At 44.9% G+C, this 14,767-nt stretch overlaps 1 protein-coding gene across 1 annotated transcript in view; it reads left to right on the forward strand.

Annotated features, from left to right (window-relative positions):
* The window catches only part of FSTL1 (follistatin like 1), a 50,733-nt gene extending 36,538 nt beyond the window's left edge, over positions 1-14,195 (forward strand). The window contains exons 5-11 of the mRNA XM_082460704.1: positions 380-412; positions 1,680-1,810; positions 5,190-5,308; positions 6,627-6,739; positions 7,063-7,173; positions 8,098-8,174; positions 11,515-14,195. Of these exons, the coding sequence (XP_082316830.1) occupies positions 380-412; positions 1,680-1,810; positions 5,190-5,308; positions 6,627-6,739; positions 7,063-7,173; positions 8,098-8,174; positions 11,515-11,559 (629 nt within the window). The 3' untranslated portion in view covers positions 11,560-14,195. The remainder of the gene's footprint in view (positions 1-379; positions 413-1,679; positions 1,811-5,189; positions 5,309-6,626; positions 6,740-7,062; positions 7,174-8,097; positions 8,175-11,514) is intronic.
* The last annotated feature ends 572 nt before the right edge of the window (positions 14,196-14,767 follow it).

Genomic DNA, 14,767 nt, shown 5'->3' on the forward strand with positions numbered 1-14,767 from the left:
AATTAGACACCAGCCGCCTGGCCAGCCTTGAACTTCCTTGGAGAAATAAGAAGCTGTTTCCCACATTTTGGTCTCCATTTCTTTGTCCATAACGATTCTGTATGAATTCTCAAACTCCCAGCAGCACCGCCCCCCTGCAAGCTAACAGTAGGAGGTGTGAGATCAGGAGGGTAACTCAGTGGCCTCAAAATGTCAAACAAAGCAGGGAAACAAAGATCCCCAAACGTGGGACCTGGAAGGAGAGGATACAAGGACTCAAGATGAAGTGATGGAAAGATATAAGTGGCCCCCTTAATGTGGGCAGTTTTAATCCTAGCAATACACAGAAATTTGTTTTTTCTTCACTTTGCATTATGCATTTTCTCCTTTTGTCTTGCAGAGAAGAAATCTGTAAGTCCATCTGCCAGCCCAGGTGAGTGCCTGTTTTTTCTACAGTGTGCATCTTACGGAGGAAATTCCATGTTCCATAATCCCTGCCAAAGCTCACAAGATCTTCAGTGTGTCAGAACTTGTGACCCAGAACTGGTCGCTCCTCAACATAGCTCACAAAAGCTGCAAAACTGCATTTTTTTGTGCTTGTCGCGGAAAGCGGCTGGTTGGGTCAGAATGTTGGCTGTGTTTTCCATTTTTGCTGAGTAATGACTGAACTGCAAGGATGGGAAAGCCACCAAGTCCCTCCGTCAGTGCTCTGTGAGACCTGCGGGTGTCACAGGACAAGGAGAATCAGACAGGACAACTCTTTTTGAAAGAGGTGATTGGAAATGACAGTGAGGCTCTTTCCATGGTTTTCTATGAATACAAATTTTAAATTTCCTCATGATTTATAGATACCAGACTCCTTTAGCATACACTTTTCCTTAGATCCTCACAATAACCTTGTGAAGTAGCTTTTACTATAATTACCTTATAGATGAGGAAATCTAGGCTCAGAGAAGTTAAGTGAATTTCCCTGAGTCACACAGCTAGGAAGTGGCAGAGTGGGGGAAAGTGCCCATAGTTTCATTTCCCTGGCTCAGTGCCCTTTTCACATCCCAACATGTGTTGCCTCCAGGAATTCCCTTTTGCCAAGGCTTTCCCTTCTCTGCTTCCCCATCCACTGGACTCTCAGCCCCACCTGTTGTTGCCATGTGGCTTACAATGAACAGCTGTCCAGAGCAGGGCTTCAACATGCCCTTCCTTGGCCTCATTTTCTGTTGTTCATAATAAAGGATAAAATTTTAAGTGGGAGAGAGGAAAAGCTATATAGAAAGAATCAGAAATCCAGTGCATAAAGAATTGTAATGTTCTCACTTATTCGTTTATTATTTCAGCTCATCTGTGAGCCAAGAGAGCTGTTCTATTGATTGGTTGATTTTTTTTCCCCTGAGCTTCCTAAAGTTAATGAAAATGTCCTTTATTTTTCTTTCTTTTCTCTCACCTTAGCAACATAATCTCTGTTTCAGCATTCTCGAACTTTATATTTTTAGACATGAGCTTGAATCCTGGGTTAGATACTTTCTAGTGTGTACCCTGGGCTGACTCCTCTGTAAATGTGTGTGATAATCCTGTTTCCCTGGATTGCTGTGAGAATTCAGTGAGATGACACATGCAGACTCCTGGGCACTGAGTCCCCACGTACGGGGTGCTGGGTGACATTGGGGTCCTCACTGCTCGGCTGGCCTCCCTCCCCTTTCCTGCAGTCGTTTGCTATCAGTCCAACCGCGATGAACTCCGGCGTCGCATCATCCAGTGGCTGGAAGCGGAGATCATCCCAGATGGCTGGTTCTCTAAAGGCAGCAACTACAGTGAAATCCTAGACAAGTACTTTAAGGTAATCCAGAGTTGGAGTCAAAGACCGTTCAGCCCGGAGAAAGGGAGACTTCCTCTCCCATTACCTGATCACATCTTCCCAGACCACAAGGAAATATAAACCTGCATAGAGTCCCTGAGTTTCTTCATAGATCATTCCATGAAGCTGTGACAGACAGTGGGACTCCAGGAGTCCAGCCTTTGGGATCTAACACACATGGGCTGCTCCCTTTGGGCAATTAAAGCCACAAAGGTCTTGGAGAGCCTGTCCGTGAAAAATATGTCCAGGCTGTATCCCCATCCTCCATACGACACCTTGTAGAGCTGCCTGCCAATACCCAGACCCAGGCCACTTCAGCCTCTTTCCCTCCCAGTTTGGCTTTTCTCTAAGTCTTTAACTTGACCATCCATGGCCTGCAGAGTTTCTCTTCATCTGAGAAGAGTCAATGGACTGGTATTTCATGGGTCCAGAATTCTACATGAACCTAGATATTGCTCTTCCCATTGTGTTTAGTTGAAGAGACAGATCGTTCCAGTTAGAGGGAGGAGAGATGCTGCTTTCAAAGAGGAAAATGAGGGAGGAAATAGTATTTAGCAATGAGTAGGGCTGCCATGATGTGGAGATCTTTCGGAGAGCTTGAGACAGTTGTTGGAAGAAGCAGTTAAGGGCGCTCTTCCTGCTGACTGATAAGGACATAGTCGCACACATAGGTACATCACACTCAGATAAACATACCACACACAGAAACACAGACATACACACACCACCTACAGAGATGTGCATGCCACACAGAGACACATCCTACACACACGTTCAGGTGCCCGCATTCCCGCACCTGCGCAAAAGCCCCCCTCACTTACAGACACACACATCTCTGGGTAGATGCCCTTGGAGGCTCATCCCCAGACGGACGCCCTCACATGCCCCCAGGGTGTGTCGCAGGCCTAGCCAGCCCGGACTCAGGGGCAACGCACACACACAAGGGACTTCTTGGCACCTCTGTGGCCACTGAATGTGGTCAACACCTGCCTAGTCTGTGGCTTCCTCTTTCTAACTGGCATCATGGACCCCACAGATGGAAACCTACCAGGTTGGGTTGAAATAGGATATTGGTCATTTAGGACTTCATTTGCGTTACCGTCTTTAGGTAGACGTTTCTCTCTGTGACAGAAAAGTAAATCTCTCTGGATTCCAAGTGTTTGAGAAGAGAAAGCACAGCCCTCTCACTCTGTCTTCTCTCTCAACCACTCCCACAGTAGGGAGCCCTGGGGGCAGGGGTGTTTCCTTGTCTACAGAAAGGGGCCAGGAGAGTTGGACAGGAGCAGAAGGTAACTTAAAAGAAAATGATTTTTCAAAAGTCAAGTGAGCAGCACCTGCTCGGTCAGTCGTGAGCAGTGACTTTGCCATGGTCATTACAGCCCAGGAGCCGTGGGGCCCAGGACGCTCTTTCCAGGAGACCTCCTGGGACCTTGTAACCGTTCGTGGTGGCCCCTTGATGGCACCCTGCCTTGGGCATCGCTGGCAGCTGCTGTTAATTTGATTCTCAAGGACCAGGGCCACACACCCCCTCCACACATCGCCACCTCCTCTGGCAGTAACTCTCTCTTAGCCTCCCATCTAAACACTGCAAGGCCCCTTGAGAAAGTAGCTTTTCTCTAGGGCATTCTCATGCTAACCAAGAAAGCTTACTCCTGACTGACAAACAAATGCTCGCTCTTCCCTGTCTTCCGAGAAAACAGGGTTTTCACTATCTACTTGTTGATGATTATCAAAGAACCATATGGTGCAATCTTCAAAGGGAGGCTTCTTCCCACTAGGCAGACAGCTGCCTGTTGCTGAGAGATCAGTATCTCACAGAGACTGTTTCTGAACCAGTGAATTGCCCTCCAGCCCAGTTGGCATTCCTTACATCAAAATCAGTTGCAAAACAAATCTAATTGGAATTTGGATGAGACCAGAATCAGACTCTCATCTCAACTGGTGATTCAGTCACAATTTTTAGACAAAAGCATAACAGAGTGAAGAGGGGAAGACCGGGTAGAAAGAGCCTTTTATGACCGTGTCACACACACACACACACACACACACACACTGAATTCTTGGTGGCCAGGGCTGAAATTGGAGCCAGGGTATAAGTATAGTGACCAGAGATCTGAGACCTTTTCCTAGGAATTAGGATGAGAATGATAACTAGGGATTAAGCAAGGGCCTACAGAGTTGTTTTATACATACCTGTCATACATACCACGGAAAGATTTACAACCTTAGAGTGGAATGCACATGACACACGACAGTCATGCAAGGAGAGTCAGTAGCTGTATCTTTCCCTTCTACCTGGAAACCTAGTCAGACTTTTCTTCCAGAATCCCTTCCACCGTCTGGGAGCCACTTTGAAAGTAACATGGGGGTGCTGATTATTTCCCAGGGTAGCAATATGAGGCAGCCTAGGGAAAGAATTTTGAAAAAAAATTTTTTCCACTAGAACTATTTAGGAGAGCAGCAGTATCCAACTTGGACTTTGATCAGAGCCTTGAAATTGCCACCCTCCTCCTGCAGCTAGGGCCTGGGCATCCTGAATTGTCCCAGATGGCTAAGGTCTCAGTTTAGCATCTTGCCAAAGGGAAGACAGTACTGAGCTCACTACACCCTTGCCTTGTGCTCATGGGGTGTGAGCTGGGTCATGAGGACAGGCTGCACCGTCTACAGTGTAGCCTGCAGCACAGGGGGGAGGGGTAGGGGGCTTGCACCACCTCCACGGGCAGGTTATCGATGCAGATAACATTCAGGGGCCTTTGCCTTTGACTTCTCACTGATGAGGTCAGCTAGGTGTACCAGTGTGAGAAGTAAGCACTGAGAGCAAGCCAGGGAGGCTGGAAATCAAGCAGCAAGAAATGGTCCTGTGATTCCCGAAGTGAGCTCTGAGGGTCACCTGCATCATTGTTCCCAAGCAGCTTGTTAGAAATACACATCCTGGGCTCCGACACAGATTCTGATTCACAAGTTTGTTCCATGATCATTAGGGTTTGAGAACATGGAGTGGTGGAGTGAATTCAAGAATGTCTGGAACAGGGTCAGGGATGGGGCTACACAGACCTCTTAAGCACCCCCAGGCTCCTTGGACAGTGCAGGCCTAGGTACAGGCTGCCATCCTGAGCAGGGTCTAGGATTGAAAGGCCCTCAGTGACCTCTGCCCAGACACTTTGACTCTCTCATCTTGGGGCACAGGTGCCTTCCTTCTCTGGGTGCCCCAGGGCTTCGAACCTTTTTTGCTCGAAGGGCAGAGCAGGGTTGGACCGTGTCAAGAACAAGATGAACCAGAGATGGGTCAAGCTGAATGGGGGAATGATAGAACTGGGGTTTTACAAAACGTTCCTGAAAGATCACTTCGTCCCCTTTCTAGAACTTTGATAATGGTGACTCTCGCTTGGACTCCAGCGAATTTTTGAAATTTGTGGAGCAAAATGAAACCGCCATCAACATCAGCACCTATGCAGACCAGGGGAACAACAAGCTGCTTAGGTGAGTGGAGTGAGGGGGTAAGGGAGAGGTCCACGAGGGAAGGCTGGATAAGAGAAGGGATTTGAACCCCTTCCTACATGAAAAGGAGCCACCAGTGTCAAAGTCAATGTGAAGTAAAAAGCAAAATAGGGATTCTGTCCTGGTCTCTTCTGTGAACGTTATGATATCTGATCAAGTAGTTACTGTTTTTGGCCAGAAACCGCAAGGAACTTAAGAATGTAATTTTAAAATAAATGATCACATCAGACCAAAGTTGTTTCTGAGTGTCGTGGGTGATGTTTTAATGGTTAATTTTCTTAAGGAATTACTTTAATGTTCTATTTAACGATAGGTCTAAAATAGCTTTAGATTTGATTTTAAGATTATCAGTGCTATTTCATGTAGAGAACTCTGTTACAAATGTAAGCACGTTCCTCTCCTTTTCTGGTATTATTCCAGAGTAAATATTAATAAAAATTAACCCGTAAGAAACTTCTGGTGTGGTTCTAGTATACTGGTAAAAATTAAAAATAGGAAAAGCACCTATTTGTTCAAAAAACTTCAGAGCATGAAGCCCAGATTCTAGGATTCTTTCCTAATAATAGCCCATGATCTTAAAGTATAATATCTGTAAACCCTTCTTATTTTGATAACCTGAAATGAGGTAATATTTTACAAGTTCAACATCTGATCCTCATAATATCCCAGTGAAGGAGGGCTCCTCGTTCCCATTTTACAGATGAGAAAACAGGTGTGGGAAGATTGAATAACTATCCCAAGGCCATTTGGGTTGTAAGTGGTTGAGCCAGGACTCAAATCCAGGCCAAGGGGTGAGGGAGGGAGCTGGAGTTCTAGAAAACTTTTCTGAAAGATCTCTTTGCAGAAGGGTGATAGTGGTGATGCTGGCTTCAACTCATGTTCTTTCAAACCACACATGCATTTCATAGCATCTGTTCCTACCGCTTCTGTTTGATTTTTCTAGTTGGGTTGACTTGACACGTATAGCATGGGGAAAGGCAACTGCTAGTGGAAGGTATGCAGGTGGTGAAACATTTGCCAATCCAAGTGGACAAAACCATCCAGGAAACTTTAGTCATCTTGGGCGTATCATTTGAACAGCTTGAGTGATCTGACATCCCATATAATAAACTAAAGGTTGGATGCTTACAGGAGTCGGGACGCATAATGGTTGTAGGAGGTCAGTGTAGAAACGTTCTCTTTAAATAGTCCCCTTGGCCGCCTGTGGAGGCCTAGGTCTCTGTAATCCTGATGCTTAATTCCTTTCTTTGGGGCTGAAGCTGAGGTCTTGCTGACACGTTTCTCCTGTGTTTCGTTTCAGAGGACTCTGTGTCGATGCCCTCATTGAACTGTCTGATGAAAATGCTGACTGGAAACTCAGCTTCCAAGAGTTCCTCAAGTGTCTCAATCCAGCCTTCAACCCTCCAGAGAAGAGTATGCCTAACCTAAGAAATAGGGAGGGGGTTGTAGGGAGTGGGGGCATTTAGAGGGGGCCAAGATAGAGGGGATCGTGGAACCCTCCAGAGCTTACTAAGAAAATTCCCTTCCACGATTCTAGACTGGGCCCCAGCCCAGCATCTCCGAGCTGAGATTCAGGCCCAAAAATCTTCAGGTTGATGGTGGCGTTTGCTCAGATATGGTGCCTCTGGGGGACAAGCAGGTCTTGTCTGGGAAAGGGGTAACATGCACAGACTATAGCCAAGACGTCCTGTTCCACCCTCGCCCTAAACTCTTGCCTGTTATTTCTGGTCCCACAGAGTGTGCTCTGGAGGACGAGACATATGCCGATGGAGCTGAGACCGAGGTGGACTGTAATCGCTGTGTGTGTGCCTGTGGAAACTGGGTCTGCACAGCCATGACCTGTGACGGTGAGCTGTGCGCCTCACGCAGAAGGAAGGGACGGCACGGAGACAGCCTCCTTCGTGAAATCACCATGAGAGAAGTCAGGGTGGGGATGGTGGGGAAGAGTGCAGTGGCTGGGTCCCAGCAGGGAAACTGGGGAGCAAGAGACTGGCTCATACTTGTAATGTCAGAGCTCTCAGGGGGCAGCATTGAGGGCAGAGCACTTATGCCAGATGCATTATGCTGGAAAGTCACTCCAGAGGTTTGGAACAAGAGAGGTTCAAGACCCAGGACAAGATCAAATGTTGATAAGAGGTTAGAATGGTAATAATAATAAAGAAAGCAAATGCGTAAGAGTGAGAACTACATGCCTTTCTTCTAAGCACTTCACATATTAACCCACTTAATCCTTATGACAGCTTAGGAAATCCTATATATCAAAGACTTAGGTGGTTGGAAGACAAAATGACTCTTGCTTGCCATCCATGCCAAGCAGGAAAAGGAGGCATGTTCATAGACATGTTTGAATTAACAGCACTGGGTCCCCAAAAAAAAGAGAAAGTTGAGGTAGTTGAGACATGGGCAGGGTGGGTTGGGAGATGGAGATGTCAGGGAGAGTTTGGGGAGGAGGGGCCGTGCACAAGCCGGCATCACCACTATCACCCTTCTACAAAGAGGTGTTTCAGAAAAGTCTTCTAGAACCCCGGCTCCATCCCTCTCCCCTTGGCCTGGATTTGAGCCCTGGCCCAGTCACTTACTACCCACACACATTACTTTGGAGGTGTCCATTGCACTGGGACACTTTATAGTTAGAGAAATGTGGGTAATTCACCTCGCCTTCCATATGTTAAATGGGAAATGAAATTGAGAGCCTAAAAGGTAGATATTAGTGGGGTCCCTAACTGGCCTCCCTCAGCCACCACTGCTCTGAGCCTTGGTTCTTCTTACAGGAAAGAATCAGAAGGGGGCCCAGACCCATACAGAGGAGGAAATGACCAGATATGTTGAGGAGCTCCAAAAGCACCAGGTGAGTTGCAGCCTCCATGCTGGTTCAGGTCTCCCTGTTGCCACCAGGCCCTTCCACCACTCAGACACTGCCTAACTCCCCAGGTGACCAAGGAGATGTGCTCTGTCCCATACAATAGGTCCCGAACGATATACCTGTATACCTGTATACCTTTGTGGGGCCAGTATGCCCCAACAGATGTAGGTTACAACTTGGTAAATTGCTTTATAAGTTAGAATCAGCTGAGTGGTGGGTTGCAAATGAGTTGGAAGTGGTTTGCAAATGAGCATAGTCTAAAAACGCCTCCTGTTTCTTTTCACAGCCAGTGCCCAGACCCAAAGACTATGAGGCCATTGAGGGCAGGCTCTATGACTTGCTCACCATTGTAGCCCTGCATTTAGCACAGGGTCTGGTGTATAGTTGGCTCTCAGTGAGCATGAAATTCGTGGATTTGGACCGCAGCGGAAAGGATTTAAGTTAAATGCCAAGCTAGCTAGAACATAGCCTGGAAACTTAGAGATTCTGCTTCCTAGAGACTTGAGAAGATAATAAATCAGAATTCTGTTCGGGTTCTATGTCATTAAGTTGAAGGCCTTCTTGGGGAAAAGGTTCTTAGCAGAATAGTGATCCACTGACATACTTTTCTGAGGGCCTAGGGAGAAAGCATGGATATACTGGACTTCTAGGCCTGTCTTTCCACTGGTTTACCTGTAGTTTTAACAGAGGATGTTGCTCCTTGAATCATCTGTCTGTAAACTGGGTCTGGTAATACGGGCCTTCTCTCTGACATATAAGTTTTTAAGGAATATAATGGTCACAAGAACTATTGAGAGGAAATATTTGACTTGAAAATCAAGAATTATTAGTATTGAATTGGGCGATTGGGATTGACATGTATACAGTGATGTGTATAAAATTGATGACTGATTAAAAAAAAGTGAAAAAAAAAGAATTATTAGTATTAATAATAAATGCTCATATTTATTGATGGTTTTTCATATGCATTGTCATTATTGTCACTGATAGTGTAGAAACCTCATGTCATTTTTTTAAACAAATGCAGAAGCTCCTAGCCCTTTGTTTTTCCATATTTCAGCAGCCTTGAGCTTCCAGATGAGTATAAACCCTTAAAAGCAAAAAGAACTTAATAGGAATTCCTTTCATCTAGGGTGGAGAAATGATCAGAGCAGACAGTGGGGAGTGAATTATAATAGCTAACATTTTTTAGCGTCTCTGTTTTATGTGAGTTGCCTCGGAAGCAGACGCTAAGGCAAGGACTCAAGTACAAATAGTTTATTTGGGAGGCAGTCCCAGGAAACGGCAGAAGGGGAGCTGGGAAGAGAGCCCAGGAAGGGAAGGAAACAATAAAGAGTGTGTATCCAGGCATATTACCACTGGGAGCAAGTGGAGCTTAGTCCTGTTGCAGAACTCCAGAATAGTTACTGTGCACAAGGGAGCGGGGAGCTGGGCTATGCCTGTATGAACTCCCATCCGCCACTGGCTGAGAGCAGCCACCAGCAAACGTGAATTCCCTGGCACTTCTGCCCTGTCAGCATGTGTGGGCAGAGCAGGCTCCAGCAGCCAGAGAAAGCCTCAGGCAAAGAGATGCAGCTGCTAGCAGTAAGAAGCCAGGCCAGTGTACTGAAACGTTAAAGGCACGGGCTATGGATGGGGCACCGACAGTGTGTACTAGATGCCAGACACTGTTGTTTTTTATTCCCTATTTAATTTTTTTATAGAGATGTAATTCACATACCATAAAACTCACCCTTTTAAAGTATACAATCCAATGGTTTTTAATATATTCACAAGATTGTCAACCATCACCACTGTCTAATTCCAGAGCATTTTCATCTTCCCGAAAATAAACCCCATACCCATTTGAAGTCACTTACATTCTCTCCTCCCCCAGCCCCTGGCAGCCACTAATCTACTTTCTATTTCTATAGATTTGCCTATTATGGACACATATAAATGGAATCATATGATATATGGCATTTTCTGTCTGACTTTTTTCATTTAGTGTAACGTTTTCAAGGTTTATCCTTGTTGTAGCATGAATCAGGACTTCGTTCCTTTTTATGGTGAAATAACATTTCATGGTGTGGATATACTACATTTTGTATATCCGTTCATCAGTTGATGTATATTTAGGCTGTTTCTACTTTTTGGCTATGATAAACAATACTGCTATGAACATTCGTCTACAAGTTTCTGTATGAACTTATGTTTTCAGTTCTCTTGGGTATATACCTAGGAGTGAGATTTGCTGGATCATATGGAAACTTTGTGTTTAACTTTTGAGGAACTTCCAGACCGTTTTCCAAAGTGACTGTACCATTTTATATCCTCACCAGCAGTATTCCAATTTCTCCACAAACTCACCAACATTTGTCATTGTCGTTATTTTTTATTAGCCATCCTAGTGAGTGTGAAGTGGCATCTCATTGTAGTTTTGATTTTCATTTCCCTAATGACTAAAGATATTGAGCATCTTCTCATGTGCTTTTTGGCTATAAGTAAGAATGTCTTCTTTGGAGAAATGGGCCACTGTTATAAAAGGTAGTACTAATTTTGTAGTTGAAGACGTTGAGACACAGAAGATTTCATAATATGCCCAAAGTCCCCCAGAAAGTCACACGCCCATGATTCACGCTCAGGCAATCTGCCTCCAGAGCCTGTTGTTTTTTATTATTATTATTTATTTGTTTGTGTGTTTGTTTTTTGGGCTGCATTAGGTTTTCGTTGCTGCCCGCGGGCTTTCTCTAGTTGCAGTGAGCGAGGGCTACTCTTCGTTGCGGTGCGCAGGCTTCGCAGGGCTTCTCATTGCAGTGGCTTCTCTTGTTGCAGAGCATGGGCTTCAGTAGTTGTGGCACGTGGGCTCAGTAGTGGCTCATGGGCTTAGTTGCTCCGCAGCATGTGGGATCTTCCCGGACCAGGGCTCAAACCCGTGTCCCCTGGGTTGGCAAATGGATTCTTAACCACTGCACCACCAGGGAAGCCCCGAGCCTGTTGCTCTTAATGCTTCTCCCAACTTGGGTTCAGAACATTTTGTAGCACCTCCATTCAGCATCCTTTTCTTCATTTTTAAAATGAATATAATAATGTCTGACGTTATTGTTTCATAGGAGTTTAAATGGGGTCAGCTTTTAATTTAGCAGCAGTCCCTATACAGCCGTGTCACGAGTAAGACATGATCCTTGTCCTCAAGTTGTTCATCATCCACAGAGGAGATAAACAAGTAAACAGAACTCAGCATAAGCATGTATCTGTCAATGCTATGTAAAGTTTTGAAGACTAGATAAATGCCAATAATTTTTTTTTAAATTTCATAACGCTTATTTTCTCTTGCTTCTCAAAGGAAACAGCTGAAAAGACCAAGAGAGTGAGCACCAAAGAGATCTAATGAGGAGGCATCTGGGAAGGGCGTCCAGAGCCTGGCACCTTCTCTTCCACCTCAGCGCTGAGTCCAGTATACGCAAGTGTCTGCTACAATCGCCAAATCACCAGTATTTGCTTGTATAGCAATGAGTTTTATTTTGTCTATTTGTTTTGCAATAAAGGAAATGGGGGTGGCTGGCTAGGAGGGCAAGGGCCATAGCCTTCATTTCTAGGAGTACTTTGAGAGAAACTGTAAATGGTGCTCGGGGGCTGGAGGCAAGCTAGGAAACTGCATCGGTGTTGGGAGAGTGTACCCAGATCTGGAACACTTCTGAGCCTACCACAGCTGTGAACATGCTACAGGGGGTGCAGGCAGTGAGAAAGAGCTTAGCAGGCTGTCCCCAGAGGAGGGATTTGGGAAGCTCGGTGGAGAAGACTGCATTCGGCTTCCAGCCCTTCCTGCTGCCATCAGCATAACAGACCTCTAGCATCTGTGCTTCTCCTCATGGCCCCAGCCACTGGCTCTAGATACACGGCCATCCTGCTAGTTACCCAGTGTCTGGAAGGGTGCACCCAAATGATGCAGATACTTGTAGACTTTGAGCCCCTTAGAGACCTAACCAAATTTTTAAAATACTTTTTACCAAAGGTGCTATTTTTCTGTAAACTTTTTTGGCAAGTTGATTTCATTCTTCAGTTATTATCATTATATTATTGTTGTTGTTGTTTAATATTTTATTTTCTTGACTAGAAATTAAGCTTTTGTAATTATTTTTCATTAGTCCTGCCATTTCAGAGGTGGGAGAGTTTGGGGTTCTTCCTTGTGCAGGGACTGCTATCACCCGGACTCCCCCCAACCCTGCCACATACTAGATGCAGCCCAGAGTTTGCCCCCTGGCTTCCAGTGGGTCAGCAGTCTGCCAGAGGAGCAGGGAGTACCTCAGACAGAAACCAGAAGTGTCTCCATACAAAGCTTGTAAGATCCAAAAAGCTAATTTGTTTTCATTCATTCTGATAGATCCATGCAAATCAGTATTCCAAAGGATTGAGACCAGTGCAGCTAAGCAAGGCTTCGATGTCCCAGCCTATCAGTATGCTCATTGATCCTCCACTAACTAGGAGAGTGACTCTGTCCCTGTCTCTTCCTATTTCTGGGCCTCAGTTTCCTCAGCAGGTAGGAATGCATTAAACTTTTGACTTGAGAAATTGTAAATTCTGTGGTTCTGATCATTGGTCCAGAAGGAGACAATGTGATTTTCCTCCTTCTCCTTAAGATAAATGAAACCTTGTTGTTATATAAGAGTCAGACAGCCAAAAACAAGCTGACCAAATCTGACCTCGGTCTGAATGGCCCCACGGGTTGTGCTGTGATGTAGAGCCTTCTGGTTAAGCCTGCCCAGGAAGAGAGTGGGAAAGAGAACCACTTCACTTTGTCTTCACTTTTGCATTTCACCTTTAACCTTCTTGGGAACAGAAATGGCTTTCCCTTTAGAGATGAGGATGAAAGAAGGTTTCACATTTCGAGAGGGAAAAAAATGGACATTGAATCTTAAAACTGTGATTGGGGAGAAGTCAGTCATTCCTGTGTCTTTTGGCCTCTGTGATAACTAACCCCACTCAATACCATGTTTAGGATGCGTTTGGAATAACAAAATTAAAAACTTGACATAAGATCTCATTTTCAGAAAGCAGATTACAGACCACCAAAGGGAAATGATGTAGGCTATACTGCACAGGCAACTCTGAGACAGTTGTGCTGAAAATGGAATTCCTTCTAAACAGGTTTCCTTTTTCTCCTTTGAAAACATTCCACTTTGTTTAGAATTCTGAGCTTTTGTAAATCATCCCACTTAAAAGCTGTCTTCCAACCCAGCTTGTGTGGTCTGAAATGCACCTCCCTGTCAAAGTGCCTTGGAGAACCCCCAACAGCACGCCTTGATCAAGATTTGCCAGCCCTTGGACACTATGGAAGAGAGGGCAGGAGTACCAGTCTGTTTAAAGCAAGAAGGCAGAGTGTCTCCTCACCAGTTACATTTAGGTCAGTGGTTGCTATCCAAGACGACCCTACCCTGCAACATTGAATTCCCAAGAGCAAAACCTGCATTCCTCCTGTAAGTAGGGAAGCTACTGTCTGCACCATAGGATCATGTGATCTGACAATCATTCACGGAAAGCTGCTAAATAGCCTAGTCTGGGGAGTCTTGCATGAAGCTTTGCATGGAGCAAATAAACAGGATTAAATCGGGTTCAGTTCCTCCAGCTCTCTAAAAGCACAGGGCTTAGACTGCAAGCTTCCTTGGGCTTTCTCTGTGTGTGTATGGTTTTTATAAACATATTACAGCATCTGTTAAGATTCAGTGTCCATGGAAACCTTCTTACATGCCATGACTCTGGACTCCATCACTGCTTTTGGAAAGCAGGGCTCCTCCACCTGCTAATAAGCCCATGTGGACCAGTCTGAATGTCTTCCCTTTATACTTGTGTTTTTAAACAGTCAAATTCCAAGAAGCAATTTGGACAGGTTTCTGTTGCCTGTGTATTTGTGAAATGTATTTGTATTTAGTAGGCTTCCTTATTGCATTTAACTTGTTTTTTGTTAACTCTTGATTCTTTTTTTTTTTTTTTGGATACTATTGATAAATAAAGAAATTAAAATAATAATTGTATTGTTTTCTTTCCCCCAATCAAGGCCAAATAAAGTTGCAAGAACATTAACCATTTACCTCATAAAAGTAGATTTGAGTTTCAGGAGGCTTAAAAGAGGCCTGAAAAGTTTCTGCTAATCTTGGGACTACAGCTGCAGGGGGAAAGGTTTACTCAAGGACTGATAGAACAAGTTTATTTAAAAGAATCACCAGTGGTGGGTCTGGGTAGGAAGTAATGAGAAGTCAGGGAACAGTATTGGGTAGAGGTTAAACTAAATGACTCCTAAAACTGCCATGGATCTTATGAGACTGAATGGCATCGGGTGAGGCTGGCTGCGGGTAAACCTGTATGAGAAGCCAAACAAACCTGGGAAGGTGGCACAGGGAGCATACGAAGATCTGGTAGGATAATCTTAGTGGCTGTTTACCAGATACACGTGTATACCATAGGGGTAAACATATCCAAGTGGACTGAATGTTGGCTAGTTAAGACCCTCTGTTTTGCTCTATCTTGGAGACACATGACCAATACTAGTTCTCCATCTCCCTTTCCAAGTGATTCTTACAGATATCATGTACTCCCCACCA

This window comes from Balaenoptera physalus (assembly GCF_965194825.1).
Source record: "Balaenoptera physalus genome assembly, chromosome: 4".
Lineage (NCBI taxonomy): Eukaryota > Metazoa > Chordata > Mammalia > Artiodactyla > Balaenopteridae > Balaenoptera > Balaenoptera physalus.